Genomic DNA, 15,072 nt, shown 5'->3' with positions numbered 1-15,072 from the left:
TATTTTGGTCGTGAGATAAAGGACACGGTGCACCAACGCCGGCAACTACATTTTTATGAACTTCATTCAAGTCACGACGTGGGGACCTCGCGAGAATGTGGAGCTAGCATTAGGTTTGTTACCTTATTTCTAATGTCAAAACTCACGGGGTTGAACACGTGTGACCACGATAAGTTATTCACGTAAGAATTACGTACTACCTACCATTATACCCGAAAGGTTATATGACCTAAACTTATATAAAAAAACCAGAACAGTAAACAGTTATACTATATCATACTTATCTATGAGTCGATTTGAAAAACTTGATTCGGATGACGAGGAGGTTTTAGGAGCGAGAAGCCTATTATTTACGTAGTCGATAGTATTAAAAAGTCTCATGTTATATTAGCTGCGACATTTTACACAGCAGTGTGAAAACTGAAAATATATGTATTTTAAATTAAATTAAAATATACAATTGTTTTACTAATTGTATCGTGTTCATTGGAACTTGGTTCAATTAAGGGACAGCCAATCATTGAATGTTATACGATACTGTATAGCAGTGGCGCCGAACTGAGATATTTTTTGCGAAGCGAATTCTAAAATTATAGTCTCTATCACTCGCCCACCAATTTATATGATAAGCCTATTTAAGAAATGTAGTGGTCGCTTCACATGACCAATGAGTTCACCGCTACTGCAGTAGCAGTTATGGCAATTCTATTATGCTTTTAGAGTGACATACTGACATGTTCAACAGTCCGGAGAAGATCGAGGAAATCATGTTTGGGCAAATCAATAAATATCGACCGATTCGACCGGTTAAAAATATACAACCTGTTTGTACCAAGTTAATACCAATTAGTGTAATACGTTTGGCCTAAATTATGAATATCTAAGCGACTAGGTATGCAGTTGAGCATAGTTTACAAGTTTCACACATTTTCCAATTCTTTCAAAGACACGGTATCCAAGGTGGTTTTCTTATCACGAATCATTCTTTGTTTTCAAAAACTATAAACATTTTTGAAAGTACTTCTTTTACATAGTTTAGATTCTAAACTTCAGAATCAGAATAAAACAACAATTTAAAAAAAATTATATTTTCTATGGTTATACTTTTTTTAATTTTTTACTTTTTTGAATGACAATATACCTTTTTTAATTTCATATTCTGAAGCAAAATATTTTTCATAACATTTCGATACATTACAATTGAAATTATGAGTTATAACTAGCTAATAAGTGATTAAAGTTTAGGTGAGTAGAGTAGTAGATCTATATTCTGTGGAGTGTCCCTGTACCACTCCACTCTGCTACCCTTACTTTAATACTTCTAAAGTTATAATTGATAAATTACTCATCAGAATTTCGATTATTATGCATCAAAAAATATTCCAAAACATATTCTGCTGCAGATTATGAAATTAAAAATGTATATTATGATTCAAAAAAGTAAAATTTAAAAAAATAGTAAAATATATTATTTTATTTTGATTTTAAATTATACAAAAGAAATATTTTGAAAAATGTAAACAGTTTTTGAAATAATGAATGATGTATGATAAAAAAAAAATTACCCTATATTATAACATATACTGTATACTGTGTACAAAATATAAAAATTTCTTTAGATAAATACATAATTATTGAAAAAAGTCATTAAAAGAATAAACTAAAAAGATTTTTATTTTAATTTATAATTTTATAGCAATTAAATTAAATTGTTTAACAATTATTAAATGTATAGTTTACAAATATTAATATTTAATTCAATAATATAATATAAGATACAAAATAAGTTAATCATTAGTGTACAGTATCACATTAAAACAAAATTTAAATATCATAATAATATTATTATATTTATTATAAAAATAATATACTTGATTTCTAGTATAGAGTTATTCAATTAGCTCCAAGTAGTTCTTCAGTCGTATAAGCAAAATTGTAACTGAAAGACAATAAAAAATATTTTTAAATTTAATGTTAATTACAATTATTATAAAATTGTAACTAAAAAGTTTTTGTGTTGGATTTTTTAAAACATTAATCTATTTGTTAAACTTGAAGTAATTTACTTAGATAATTTGATGTAATGTACCTTATAAAAAATTTAGTTTTGAATCATTTTATTTTAATATCAAAATTAGGATATTAAGTTCTTTAAAGGGTTAGGTTAGTTTATAGATATTTTAATTACGTTCCATTTTATAAACTTAATATCAATAGTTAAAATAGTTTCAAAATTTGTAAATGGCCTAATGAGACATTGAAACCAGTATTTGTATGATTGTAAGCATTTTCATAATTTTGAAAATTCAAATATTTAAATTATAGTAAAAGAAAATTTTTTTTTTAATTTTAAACATTTTTAATTGGGGTTTTGAATTTAAAAATTTATCACAATAATAAATTGTTTAATAATATAATATTAATATTATAATAAATAATAAAAATGTTGAAAAATTTAGATTAAGAAACTAGCCTTGGTTATAAAGGATATTAAAAAGAAAATTTCAAGAAAATATTAAGAATTTAAGAGATCAACATTAGATTATGACCTTATGTAATCAGAAGAGTGGAAGAAAAGTGAAATTTTTAGAACGTAGAGGGAAGAATTAAGTTTAAAGTTTTAATATTTTAATACAAAATATTTAGTTAATTAATTTTAGACTTCTTGCAACTGCATGTACATTAACATTCATGGGCGTAGCCAGGGGAGGGGTTTCAGGGTTCAGACCCCACTACATTTTTTTCTGACTACGGTCTTGTTAACATGTTTAATGTATTATTGTTATATACTTAAATAAATTAATATAATATATTTAAATACAACTATTTGATATAATTTGTTCATATACTTAATAATGATAACTGATTTAAAAAAATTATTTTAATAACTTATAAGTTAATAATTGATATTATTTTTATATTGTGACAAAATAACTATTCAATGATTATTAAAGTTTAGTAATTAATGAATAATGATTAATACTTTTATTAATATTAAAATTATATTTTGCATCAATATTTAGTTATCTATAACTGCTAAGATATTACTTGGGCACTAAAAATGGTCGTTTTTTTGTAATAATAATAAAATAAAATAATAAAATTAGGACTTTTAATAATAATACAATATTAGATTAAATAAAACTCATACCATTAATTAAATATCTTACAGAATACAATTGATACTAATAATAATTATCTTGATTGCATTTTAATATTTACATACAACTAAAGTAACAAAAAAAACTGATATCTAAATAATTTTTGGTTTCAATTATTTAACCTCTTAAAGTCTTAAACAAGTATATGTAATATAAATATTGTAAAATATATTATATTTAAATTAATTCTTAATTATTATTTTATTTATTTATTTATACAAATAAAAACAAAAATTACTGAGTTTATTAGATTAATTAAAATTATAACTACTTACCGAACATGAGGATTTATTTGAGCAGCATTAGTAACTTGATTTTGTAATGAAGCTAATACTTTAGTGTCCATTTCAACTTTTATATTTGTTGGGCCAGTCCAGTTTGGAGGTTTTGGTATAACAAACTCCGCAGCTAATACAGGTTCTTCTTCTTCTAATGCCTATAATTAATAAATTAAATTGAAAACATCTATTATAATGCATCAATATTTTTTTTATACCTTTTTCAAAGCTGGTGTAGGGAAAGTAGTCATTTCTGTTTCAACACAACCAAAATGTTGTCTTTTAATTATCTCTTTGTTATAGTTATCCTATAAAAAATAAAAAATAAAATTAACATTAGTAATGACTTCTGAATCAATAAATACTTACTTGTAAAACATCCAATCTCTTTTGTAATTGTTTCCATTGTAAATTGTGGTCCAGAACTTGTTTAGCTGATATATTATCATCAGTTACAATTTTTCTGCCTGGTACACGTTTGGTTACATCCAAAACATTTATGTTAGTTAATGTTTTATGGAAATCCTAATCATAAAAAACATAGTTATATAAGGTGTAATACAACAATTATTAAAAAATGTAAACTTACATTTAATAATTCATTTCCTAATTTCTTTAGTTTAACTACTCTATGTTTTTCTTCATCAGACGGTTCACTAGGCACCTAAAAATAACCATAATTTCTATTACTTTTCAGTAAATAAATCTTAAAGTTATGAGAATAATCATAAATTATAAATATTATTAGCCAAGTAGAATTTGTTTTTTGCTGATCTACTTAAATGTAGTGTAGCTATTAAATTTGATACACTGTAATAATATGGGTTTTTTCAGTGGGACTAGATTTTTACACACAAGTTAAAAATACCAAAATTGCATAATATAGGCATTTGGCATTGTATAATGCTTTGATAAGTTTAAAAATATTTTAAGATGAATCATTTTTATTTCTATTTACTCCTGAATTGTTCTAAGTGTTCACGTGAAAACACGAATAATATACTATATTTAGTAAATAATTAAGTTTAATTTTAATTTCCCTACACAAAAATATATTCTATTGTTATTAAATGTACATTACTTTTTCTTAATAAGTGTAAGTTATTATGTACAATGATGAAACTTAAAATAAACACTTTTTTATTTTATATATTAAGTTAGTTGATAAGTATTATTATTTATTCTCTAGCACAAATATAGCTTTTAGGGTGTATTACAATAATGACATTTTTTTAATTGTAAAATATATTGATTATTATTACTGCAACAAATATATCATTACTAGAGCTTAGAAATTAAAGGAGCTAAAAAAAAGGCCAAATATGCATAAAAATATTAAATATACAAAAATAATTTATAGGTATAATATTTAAATATATAACAAAAAACTGGCTAACAATTTAGCATCTAATTAACTGGAAAAATACTTCAAAAAGAAGTATGCAAGTGGGTACTGTTCTGTTGTACATTATGTATCGAGTGAGTTACTATAATGGGTGTATTAAATTTGAATTGTACATGATAAAACGATTCTGAGTTAGATGGTCTATCAATCTATAACAATTAAGACAGCGGTTCTCAAACTTTTTTTTTTACGTATCATTTAGGAATATTATCAATCAGTCACGTACCACTAATGACTAAAAATAGAATGATCCAAGATCGAAATTGTACAGTTAAATACATTTTTTTTTATAAATAATAAGGCAGTAAAATACTACAACTACAGTATAATTATTTTTTTATTTATTAGTTTTTAATATTAGACATGAATTAAAAAAAAAAATTAAATGGGTTTATTATCCAAAAACGGCCCTCTGTGTACCACCATGTAGTCTTTAGTCTAGTGGTACGCGTACCACAGTTTGAGAACTGTTGACTTAAGATATTTCATTATATATGTCTTTTTATATCTATTACATATAACTATTAAAGTTATTTATTTTATTTTTAGTATAACAGTAGATTGATATAATTTTTTCTGAAAATATTGCATTTATTATATTATTATTATTAAATTATTATAATAATATATTTATTTAAACCACATTTTATATTTTTATCAATCTATATAACTTAAAATTTAATAATTTTTTTTTATAAATACCATAAAACAGTAAAAATAGGTTTATAATATAAATATATATCTTAAAATAAATAAAAATGTCATTGTGTGTACCTAATAAATTTCATAATAATAAAATACGAGTAAAAATATTAAGTTTTTACGAAGTGTTTTATATCATAATAAAATAATTATCATTGTTATTTATCATTTATATAAATAATTTTGTGAAAATTTAAATTTAAAATGCTGGAAAAATAATTATTTTTATGTATATTTAATTTCAAAAAAATCGGAACAAAAAAGTTTTCAATTTTTACCCCCTAAGGAGTTAAATTTTCAAAAATCTTTTCTTAGTGGATGCCTAATTCATAATATCTATTTGTATACCAAATTTCAGTCCATACTGCCCAATGGTTTGAACTGTGTGTTGATAGATTAGTTAGCTTACTGTTTTATATATACAGATATGAAACCCTTACAATTTCTAAGCCCTAATAATTATTCATTGCTATTGTTATTTAATAAATAAAAATGAGTTTATTGACTTACAGGCAATGGTTTTAATTGAGAAAATAATTGTTCACAATAATTATTTTGAAGCTTGGCCCTTTGATCTATTTCATGTTTTAATGCCATTTTAGTTAACTTTAATTCATTGAGTAAGAATGGAGATTCTTGGTATGGTTTATTACTATCATTTGCAGTAGCAGTCACTAATAAAAAAAAAGTTTGAATTAGTATGCAACATATTTATGAACTATACTTTAATTATAGTTTAAAAATATAGAACTTACTTGATGCAGATTTGTTTATACCCTCAATGAGAATTTTCTTTGAGAAATTTTTAAGTTTATTTTTAAGTTCTCCCTTTTCTGTTTCTAGTGAATCAATATCTGCTTGCAAATGATCCATTGTTTCTTCATATTCTTTTGACTTTCTTTTTAATTGTTGTTGTGTTTCATCCAATTTTCTCTAAAATAGTTAATAAATTATTTAAATGTAATCAAAATAATTATTCTTAGTTTTCATAAATAATTTATTATTTAGAAATAATACCTGTAGTTTTTCTATAGAGATTTCTGATTCATGTATAGTAGTAGAGAGTTTTTTTTCGGCTAATTCTTTCCTAACATTAAGTTCGCCAATTTCTTCTTGTTTAGATCGAAGAGCCATTTTTAACTCAAGTATATCATTTTCTTTAGATTTAATTGTATTTCTCAAAGCTTTAGTTTCCTCTAGTTCACTTTTAATTTGTTTAGCCCGTTCAGTAATAGGTGGAATATTCTAAAAAAAAAAAAAAAATCATTTTTTAATTCTGTTATTTAGAAATTAATAATAAGATTAAATCGTGAGTATACTTTAGACTTATCAGTAGTGGGTAATGTCAAATCAGCTTCTAGAATAACTTGAGCAGCATTAGCAATTTCTCCAGCAAGAGTCGAAATACACATTTTCAAACATACTGTCACTCCTTTACTTAATTCTTCTTTTTCAAAAACTTTTTCAACTGCATTATTCATAACTTGCATAATGCTTTCACTGTTTATTTTTTTATCATCTAAAGTATTTATGATATTAGGTTGAATATTAAATTGATCTTTATTTTAACATTACCTGTTCCTAATGAGATTTGACTGACTGCACTTTTAGCTGTCTCTCTTAAAACAGTTATTAATTTTTCTGCATATTGTATGCAAGAACTTAAATCTACTTTTATAACACTGTTAATATCCGCACGTTTTTTCATTTGTTTTAAATGTTGATTTATTACTTCACAAGCAACTGATACATCATCACATAACTTGAGAACATTTGAGGAATTTTCACACTAAAATAAATATGTGCAATTATTAATACAAAATAACTAACAAATATAATAATATAATAGCTTTAACTATTTCAATAAAAATTACTTGTATGACACATTTTATTATATTGGCATCTGTTTGAATGGTGTTACAAGCTGCTGATAAAACCAATATGTTGTCTAACAATAAATGCTCATAATGTGGATTGAAATCTTGTATAAGAGGTGCATACACATGTTTAAAATAACCAACACATCTTTCCAAATTTTCTGTATTGACGTTTTCATCCAACTAAACACAATCAATACATTTTAGATATCTATGGCATGATTTTATTACAAGGAATATAAAATCACCTGATCAATTTTTAACATTTCAATATATCCATTTAAAACTTTTTCTTGAATTGTCATATCTGGGTATGATTCACCAATTTTTATTAATGTTTCTGGTGTTGTTGTGTTCATTCCATGAACAAATTGTCTTAATGCAGTCTAAAAATAAACATGATTTTTTGTAGAATCGTACTAAAAATTTAACTGAAAATGTATAAATATAAACCTGCAAACTATATAAGTAGAATGATAAACGAGAACGAGTTGCAAATTGTTCCACAGAATGGTCTTTCAAAAGAATTTCTTTAGTAATTTCTTGAACATCAGGGTACTTATCACGGACATGTGTCATAAGTATTTCACTTTTCCAAATCATACGTGGCAATAATAATAGAGATAGTATTGCATCATAATCACCTAATAAAAGACAAAAAAATATTGTGTAAAGTATAATATATTAAATATTTGGTGTGTTTAAATAAACTATATTAGACATGAAATAATACACTATTATGAGAAAACATCATGCCAGCATGAGTTATCTATATCTTACAAAAGTAAATTTGTATTTAGCAGTCTCAATTTTGTGTTATTAGCACAATTAAAGATAGTACTATCTTTAATCGTGGTTGTTAGCTATAAATGTATAATATTAGAATGAATTGATCTATTATCATTGTCAAACTTAAAGGTAAATACATGGGTAATATTATTACCTTTAGGTTTGATTATAGATCAATTCTCCTTAATATTTATGCTAACACAAAATTAGTACTGTTAAATGAAAATTTTGGTAGATTATAATATATTAGTAAATGGAAACAACACATTTTAAATGAAACTAACTATTTTAAATTTCTGAAACCTTTATTTAACACTTAAAGAATACAAATATACAGACTTAGGTCAATAGTGTTTAATAAAAATGTCTTCTAAAGTGTGACCAGGCTTAATATTTATTGATTTAAAATGGTAGAATTATGGAATAAATTATCACTTTATATAATTTATCATAAAACCAACAGAAAAAATATGTTATTTTTTGATATTAACTATTTCTGATCTATAAATTCACTAGGTTTATGAATAATTTCTAGATTTTCATTAACTCAAGTATAAAAAAAAAACAAAAAAATTAAATATTTAGTATCTAAAATGTATCATAAATATTATATAAATTTAAACAAAAGTATATTTTAATGATGCTCAAATAAAATACTATATTTGTTTTCAGAAAATATCTATACGAACAAATTATGTAGTAAAAACACTTACCTCCAATGGACAAGAATGAATCTGGCATATAAGCTAACAAATACTGTATATGTTGCTGAGCTTCTTGTGTTTCCATTCTACGTAATTCCAAATCAATTGCTCTACTATGAGCTTTAGTTTCAGCAAACATTTTCTAATAAATAATATATTTTTATTTATTTTTTCTTATAATAAATATTTTAGCTTTTAATTAACCTTAAAGTCAAGCATTTCTGGGATTGATGACCGAACTTCATCTTTTGATGCAGATTCTTTCATTAATTGAGTTTGTAAATCTTGATTTTGTTCTCGTAATTCATTAACTAAATCTCTAAATTTTACAATAACTAAACTTCGATCAGCTAAACTTTCCAATGCTCGTTCTTTTTCTTTGACACACTTTAAAATAAATATATCATAAATAAATAAAAATTATTTATTATTAATACTATTCAAAACCTCTCTAATATTAGCATTTGCCATATCTAATTCTTCACGTAATTGCATTTCCAACTCTCTACTATCCTCTTGAAGTTGATCATTAATATCTTGTATAGCTTCTAGATCAGTCACTGCTTCTTCTAACTCCACCACTTTATCTTCTAAATTCAATTTTTGTTGACCTAGAAGCTCAACTAATTCTTCTGCTCCCAAAGCTGCATCCACCTATAAATATTTAATAATAGATCAATATAATTAAACTAAAATTTTAAATTATTATAGGACCTGTTCGTGCAAATCATTAACTTGAGATACAAGTTCTTCAACTCTAGCTGTTAACTTATCATTAGATTTTTGTAAATCATTACATTGTTTGGTCTTTTCTTCGATCTCTCTTTGTAAATTTTGTGTTTGATGTTTCTCATGGGCGGATAAGTCTCTTAATCTAAAATTTAAATGAGCGCCATCATAAAAAGAAACAATTTAAGAAATAATAATAGCATAAAATTATATTATTTATACTTGACAAGGGTATCTCTAAGACGCAAATTTTGTTGTTCAAGTTGCTTGACTTTAAAAGAATTGGCACCATCTCCTCCCTCTTCACTTTCATTTCCTTTCTCCAGCTCAGCCTTTAAGAGTTCTAAATCTACTGTTAATTCTTCAATGCGCTCTTTTGCTTGATCTAATTCTAATTGAAGAGTTTCTGCTTTAACCTCAGCCATTTCTTTATCGAGAGTTGCCATTTCTAAAGTTTCTGCCATTTCATTATACTCGTCTTTTCCTTCTAAAGCATCTTGTTTTTCCATTTTGACCTTTTCTAATTCTTTTTTCAATCCTGAATGTGATTCCATAATTTTAATTTTGAATTCTGATGCTTGATCCAACTGCAGTTTCATCATATCAATATCATGAGATTTTTCTTTTAATCTTGCTATATAATAAAAATAAAATATAATAATATAAATTAACTACCAAAAAAATATATGTAATTTACTTTTGACTACATCCAATTTCTCCGTTAAATCTTGCACTTGATCCTTTAGATTTTGAATTTCAACTGCATCAGCCACATTAGAAGATGGTCTTTGGGTAGGAGTAGTTGAAATATTGCTTGGTGTAACAACTGATCCAGGTGTATAATGTGGTTTGAGGGCTTCAACAAATTCAGTCTATTAAATAATAAAATAAAATTGTATAAAGACTATGTCATCAAATATTCAATAAAATAATTTTATTAGTTTATTTCCATAATAATCAGTATTGAATAACACAAAAGCAAACGTGCAAATTCATAATAACAACAAATATTAAATAATATTGATATTTTAAAGAATATTCAAATTCCATTCTGTACATTAATATATTCACATATAATACATGCAAACATAGAAAAAAAACTTACAGTACCTACAATAATGTACAAATAGCATTATAAGAGATATGGATTGTTTTTGGATGGTAAATAAATTCATACAAAATCTATCACTTTCTGTTAAATTAGAAACTTAATAAATTTTAAATAATATTAGCATCTTTATTTTTGAAATAATCATTCTATATTCAAAATAAGACAATTATAAAACCATCACCATAACTTTATAAACCATGATATATAAAACAACCTTTTTTCTAAAATATTTGAGATAATTGATTCATTTAATTTCATTAAATATTTAATAAAGAGATAATTAACAGCTCAACAAGATGATAAGTGAAAAACTGACTTGTAAAGTTGTAAATATTAACCAAATATAAACTAATTTATAATCATGTTATTATCTAAATAATACTTAGTATAAGTAACACATATGACACTGAATATTTTAAATATTTTGAGTTAAGGGACTAAGTAAAAATTAAGTATTCAATCTTATTAAAATTGATTAAATGTGATAAATGTTTATTTTAAAATATGATAACTAATTAATCAAAACAATTAATTTTAATTAAATTTGGACCAAATTGAAATACTTAAACAAACTTAGAATCATAACAAACATAAGTTTAAGTTAAGTAACTTTTTAATTAAATCAAAAGTTATAATATAACACTGTCTAACATTTAAACGAATGAACCAGATGAGCACCTATCTTACCTTACTAATGCAACAACAATATTTTTTAGTTGTTTATTTTAATAATATTTTATAAATATTATATTAAGTTTTAAAATTAATTTTATATTATTATTAAGCTGAAAAGATGTGCAATAATTATTTTAGTGCAATGCTATAATGTATTATTACTTATTTTTGTTTAATTACATTTACCTAACTTTTTCCATTACTAAATAATTTATAAAAATTAAGTTTTAAGTTATAATGAATGAAATGAAAAATGTAAAAACTATAAATGATTATTATATAATTATTTTGAGTTTAGGTAGTTAAAAACAAATAACTGTTAATTTTTATTTTCATTAAGATTATTTTAAGTAATGGAAAAAGTTAATTTATAAAAAAGAAAGTATAACATCTATACAGAATTATTCTTTTCATACAGGACACTTATTATCACAGTCAAATTAAATTTTTAATTATGTTTTATTATTATAAATCATGTTAAATTTATATAGTTCATCTGCTTATTCTGATGCAGAACAATTTAACGAAATATGTATTGTATGAATAATAATTTTTGAAATGCATTTTTTTATTTATAATTAATTATTGTTTATATGACTGGAACTTAATTTTACAAGTTATGCTCTATTACATCAAACTTCTGACCTAAACTTTAAAAATAATATTTATAAAAAAATATATTAAATTCTAAATGTGAATTAAAAATAATAAATATAATACACTATAAACACTTATAATTAAAAAACAAAAGTTTGACTGTGATAATGATTGTTCTGTATTAAAAGGGTTATTTAAAATGCTTGAATTAAATCACAATAAAATAATTTTAAAATATTTTTTAATATTTATATTAAGCCCTAAACATACATTAAATTGTATTCATAAAGCACAATAAATTATTATTTAATCAAAAGCCATATAGAACATTTACAATTCCCCTTTTGTTTTTACAAAAATAAAAATTACTTCAGAGTTAGACACATCTTTTAATGACGTCAATGATTTTGTCATTGGCGTTTTAACAGCCGATTTCACTTTTGGTGATATAAGTTTAGACATTCGACTTGTCTTTTCATTGCTGGGTGTTCGCTGAAAACATAATTTATTTCAAAATACTTAAGGTTCCTAAAGAATACAATGGAACAAAAATATTTCAGACGACTATTCAAAATATTTAATATTAAATTTCATTACTTTTTAAAACTTACAATTAAATAAGACAGTACACGTAATATTATCTAGTAATGAAATTATGTAATATATATATATTATATACATGTTTATGTTACTAAATAATATGTAGTGTAATTCTCATGATTAGCATCTATTGTTGGTCAAACAATCATACATGTATCAAAATAAAACATGGTGAACAAATATAATAAAATAAACATCAAAATGTTCAATACCTATAGGAAAGTGCATTTTAAGATGTATTAAAATGTTTAATTAAACACTAATAGTAGTAAAGAATTATTAAATAAACATTTAAAAATTAAAATACCTCAACAAAAGATGAACGTTTAGGTGTTGAATCTACTCCAGCAAGAGATGTTTGTGACAATGTACGAGATGGTGCAGGCATTGAAGACTGCGATGATGTACGAGAAGGAAGAACAATTGATGACTGTGATGGTGTTCGGCTTGTACCAACCAATGATGACTGAGAAGAAGTACGAGACACTGGTGAAGTATCATCCTTATTCTTAGGGGCTATCAAGCTTAGTCTACTTGAACCCGATAATGACTGCCTAGAACTAAAAAATAAATCATAAAAACTTACAAACATTTTTAAACATTTAAAACAAACTTACGTGTTTGTATCAATTTTTTTTCGCAAGCTAAATGGTATTTAAACCATATAAATTAAAATAAGTAGGTAGGTAATAAACAGATAATTTAACTTATAAAATAATTTAAAAAAAAAAAAAGAATATATTTTACCTGCTAATTCTAGATTTAACAGATGATTTTGGAACCAAAGATTCTGTGCTAGCAGACATATCATAACGTGCTCCTGTTTCATCAATAAGTGTAAGATGTGATTGTCGTACAAATATACCATGATTTTCTTCACACTGGTTGACAAAAAATAACTTAAATTAATAATAATTTCATACCTAATACTTTATCATATTTAAGGGATTATAAGTTATAATTAGTAACAAATCTCTAAAACTTAAAAAAACTTAAACACTAATAAAAGTTAAATATTATAAATGTCTTTTACTTCAAAATAAGTTTTTGATACGCCTTGACGATTTTTAACACAGCCATTGTTTTTGCCTTTAGGCTCATCCAAAATTATACCAATCCAAGTTCCTGTTTCAAATTGTGTCTGTCCAATAAAAGCTATTTTGCCTTGTACATTTTTTCCTGTTAACTCAACTCTACATCCTAATTCCAATTTTGGCATTTTGAATTGGTTTTTGGTAAACTATTTTTTTGGATTTAAAATATTTTTGACTTTAACCTGAATTATTAATAATAAACAACTTTTATTTTATACACAAAATTATTTTAAGTATGAAAAAAAATTACCATACACTATAAAATGTGTATTATATGTTACTAATGCTTAAATAAAACACTTCGATAGAAATTTTAGTTATAATTTCAATTCATGATGAAAAATTTTTAATTAATATTTAACCGAAATAAACATTAAAAAATTCCAAAATGATGAAAATACTAATAGTAAATTTTAATCTTGACGGTATAATAAAATATAAATATTATAGAAAGTAGAAACAGAATAATTTGATCGCGAGTTATCAATTGTGAAATTAAACTGATAGCACTGATAGTAATCAAAAACGCATATTAAAGGCGGTAAAATTTAAATATATACCATGAACCTATTATAAGTAATGACTAATGATCTATTGATGTGATCTCGTGGTGTATTTACAGAGGCGATCAGGGTATATTATGCAAATATGCAATATGCAAATTATAATATCCATCCCCCTTAAAAAAGCCTTTTAGATTCTGAGCAGAGTAATAAATGTTTTAGTTTTAAAACTATACATTTTTTATTATTATTTTTTTGTGCGTTTTGGAAACAAATTGGATTTAGTTGATACTGTGTTTTGGAAAAGGGTGTAACATTTTCTTAATAGTGAAAAAACTAAAAAAAATTATGGGAAGTGGAAAATTGTTTGACAAAATTTATTTTATTATTTTATTGTAGTAAATCAAAATTACAAAAATGTACAAATTGTAATTAGATAAAAATACATGTATAATTATAAATTTTTATAACAAAAAGACTAAACCTTAAAATTAGATACATTATAAGTCCAATTAAATATATTTTAACAAATTATAATGTTTTTATATAGGTAATAAATAATATACTTAGGTACTTATTAATTTATTATATACATGGATAAACAAACAATAACTAGATTTTGACTCCCTCCCACCAAGGACCAACTACACCCAATTCGCTATTAGAAATAACTCCCAAAATTGAAAATTGAAGCTTTTTTACTTCCCCAGAAAATGATAATAGACAGGAAAAAAACATATCGTTGTAAAGTAAATAATAAACATTATTACATTAATCATCGCTCATCAAAATCTAAAAATTATATTAGGTATTGACGTATTGTTTTGAAATTTTATAATTTCTTCAA

General features: G+C 24.0%; 1 protein-coding gene across 5 annotated transcripts; it reads right to left on the bottom strand.

The window, feature by feature from the left end:
• Positions 1-1,647: 1,647 nt before the first annotated feature.
• On the bottom strand, positions 1,648-14,169 carry LOC132920765 (dynactin subunit 1). Of its 5 annotated transcripts, none has more exons than XM_060983416.1 (25): positions 13,973-14,169; positions 13,662-13,904; positions 13,376-13,509; positions 13,246-13,272; positions 12,936-13,188; positions 12,398-12,520; positions 10,343-10,517; positions 9,868-10,279; positions 9,631-9,790; positions 9,364-9,570; positions 9,121-9,303; positions 8,926-9,058; positions 7,877-8,067; positions 7,672-7,809; positions 7,421-7,606; positions 7,122-7,335; positions 6,866-7,065; positions 6,564-6,791; positions 6,302-6,479; positions 6,057-6,220; positions 4,029-4,103; positions 3,809-3,964; positions 3,658-3,747; positions 3,437-3,597; positions 1,648-1,939 (listed from the first exon to the last, which is right to left on the bottom strand). In XM_060983416.1, the coding sequence occupies exons 2-25, from the start codon at positions 13,845-13,847 to the stop codon at positions 1,894-1,896; spliced, it is 4,020 nt and encodes a 1,339-aa protein (XP_060839399.1). In that variant the 5' UTR covers positions 13,848-13,904; positions 13,973-14,169; the 3' UTR covers positions 1,648-1,893. The 5 variants fall into 5 exon arrangements, with proteins under 5 accessions (XP_060839399.1, XP_060839398.1, XP_060839402.1 ...); XM_060983415.1 differs by having other exon boundaries at positions 13,978-14,169; XM_060983419.1 differs by lacking the exon at positions 12,398-12,520 and having other exon boundaries at positions 13,978-14,169.
• Between the last annotated feature and the right edge of the window lie 903 nt (positions 14,170-15,072).

The sequence above is a fragment of the Rhopalosiphum padi genome, chromosome 2, assembly GCF_020882245.1.
Source record: "Rhopalosiphum padi isolate XX-2018 chromosome 2, ASM2088224v1, whole genome shotgun sequence".
Lineage (NCBI taxonomy): Eukaryota > Metazoa > Arthropoda > Insecta > Hemiptera > Aphididae > Rhopalosiphum > Rhopalosiphum padi.
This window is presented reverse-complemented; position numbering and strand designations above follow the sequence as displayed.

What these genes read in the sequence shown, in the direction of transcription:
- LOC132920765 (XM_060983416.1), bottom strand. Translation starts at nt 13,847, where the DNA reads ATGCCAAAATTGGAATTAGGATGTAGAGTTGAGTTAACAGGAAAAAAT. An exon ending in TTCATTCTTGTCCATTGGAG is followed by an intron (nt 8,068 to 8,925) that starts GTAAGTGTTTTT and finishes GTCTTTTATTAG; the next exon opens with GTGATTATGATGCAATACTA. An exon ending in CCACTACTGATAAGTCTAAA is followed by an intron (nt 6,792 to 6,865) that starts GTATACTCACGA and finishes TTTTTTTTTTAG; the next exon opens with AATATTCCACCTATTACTGA.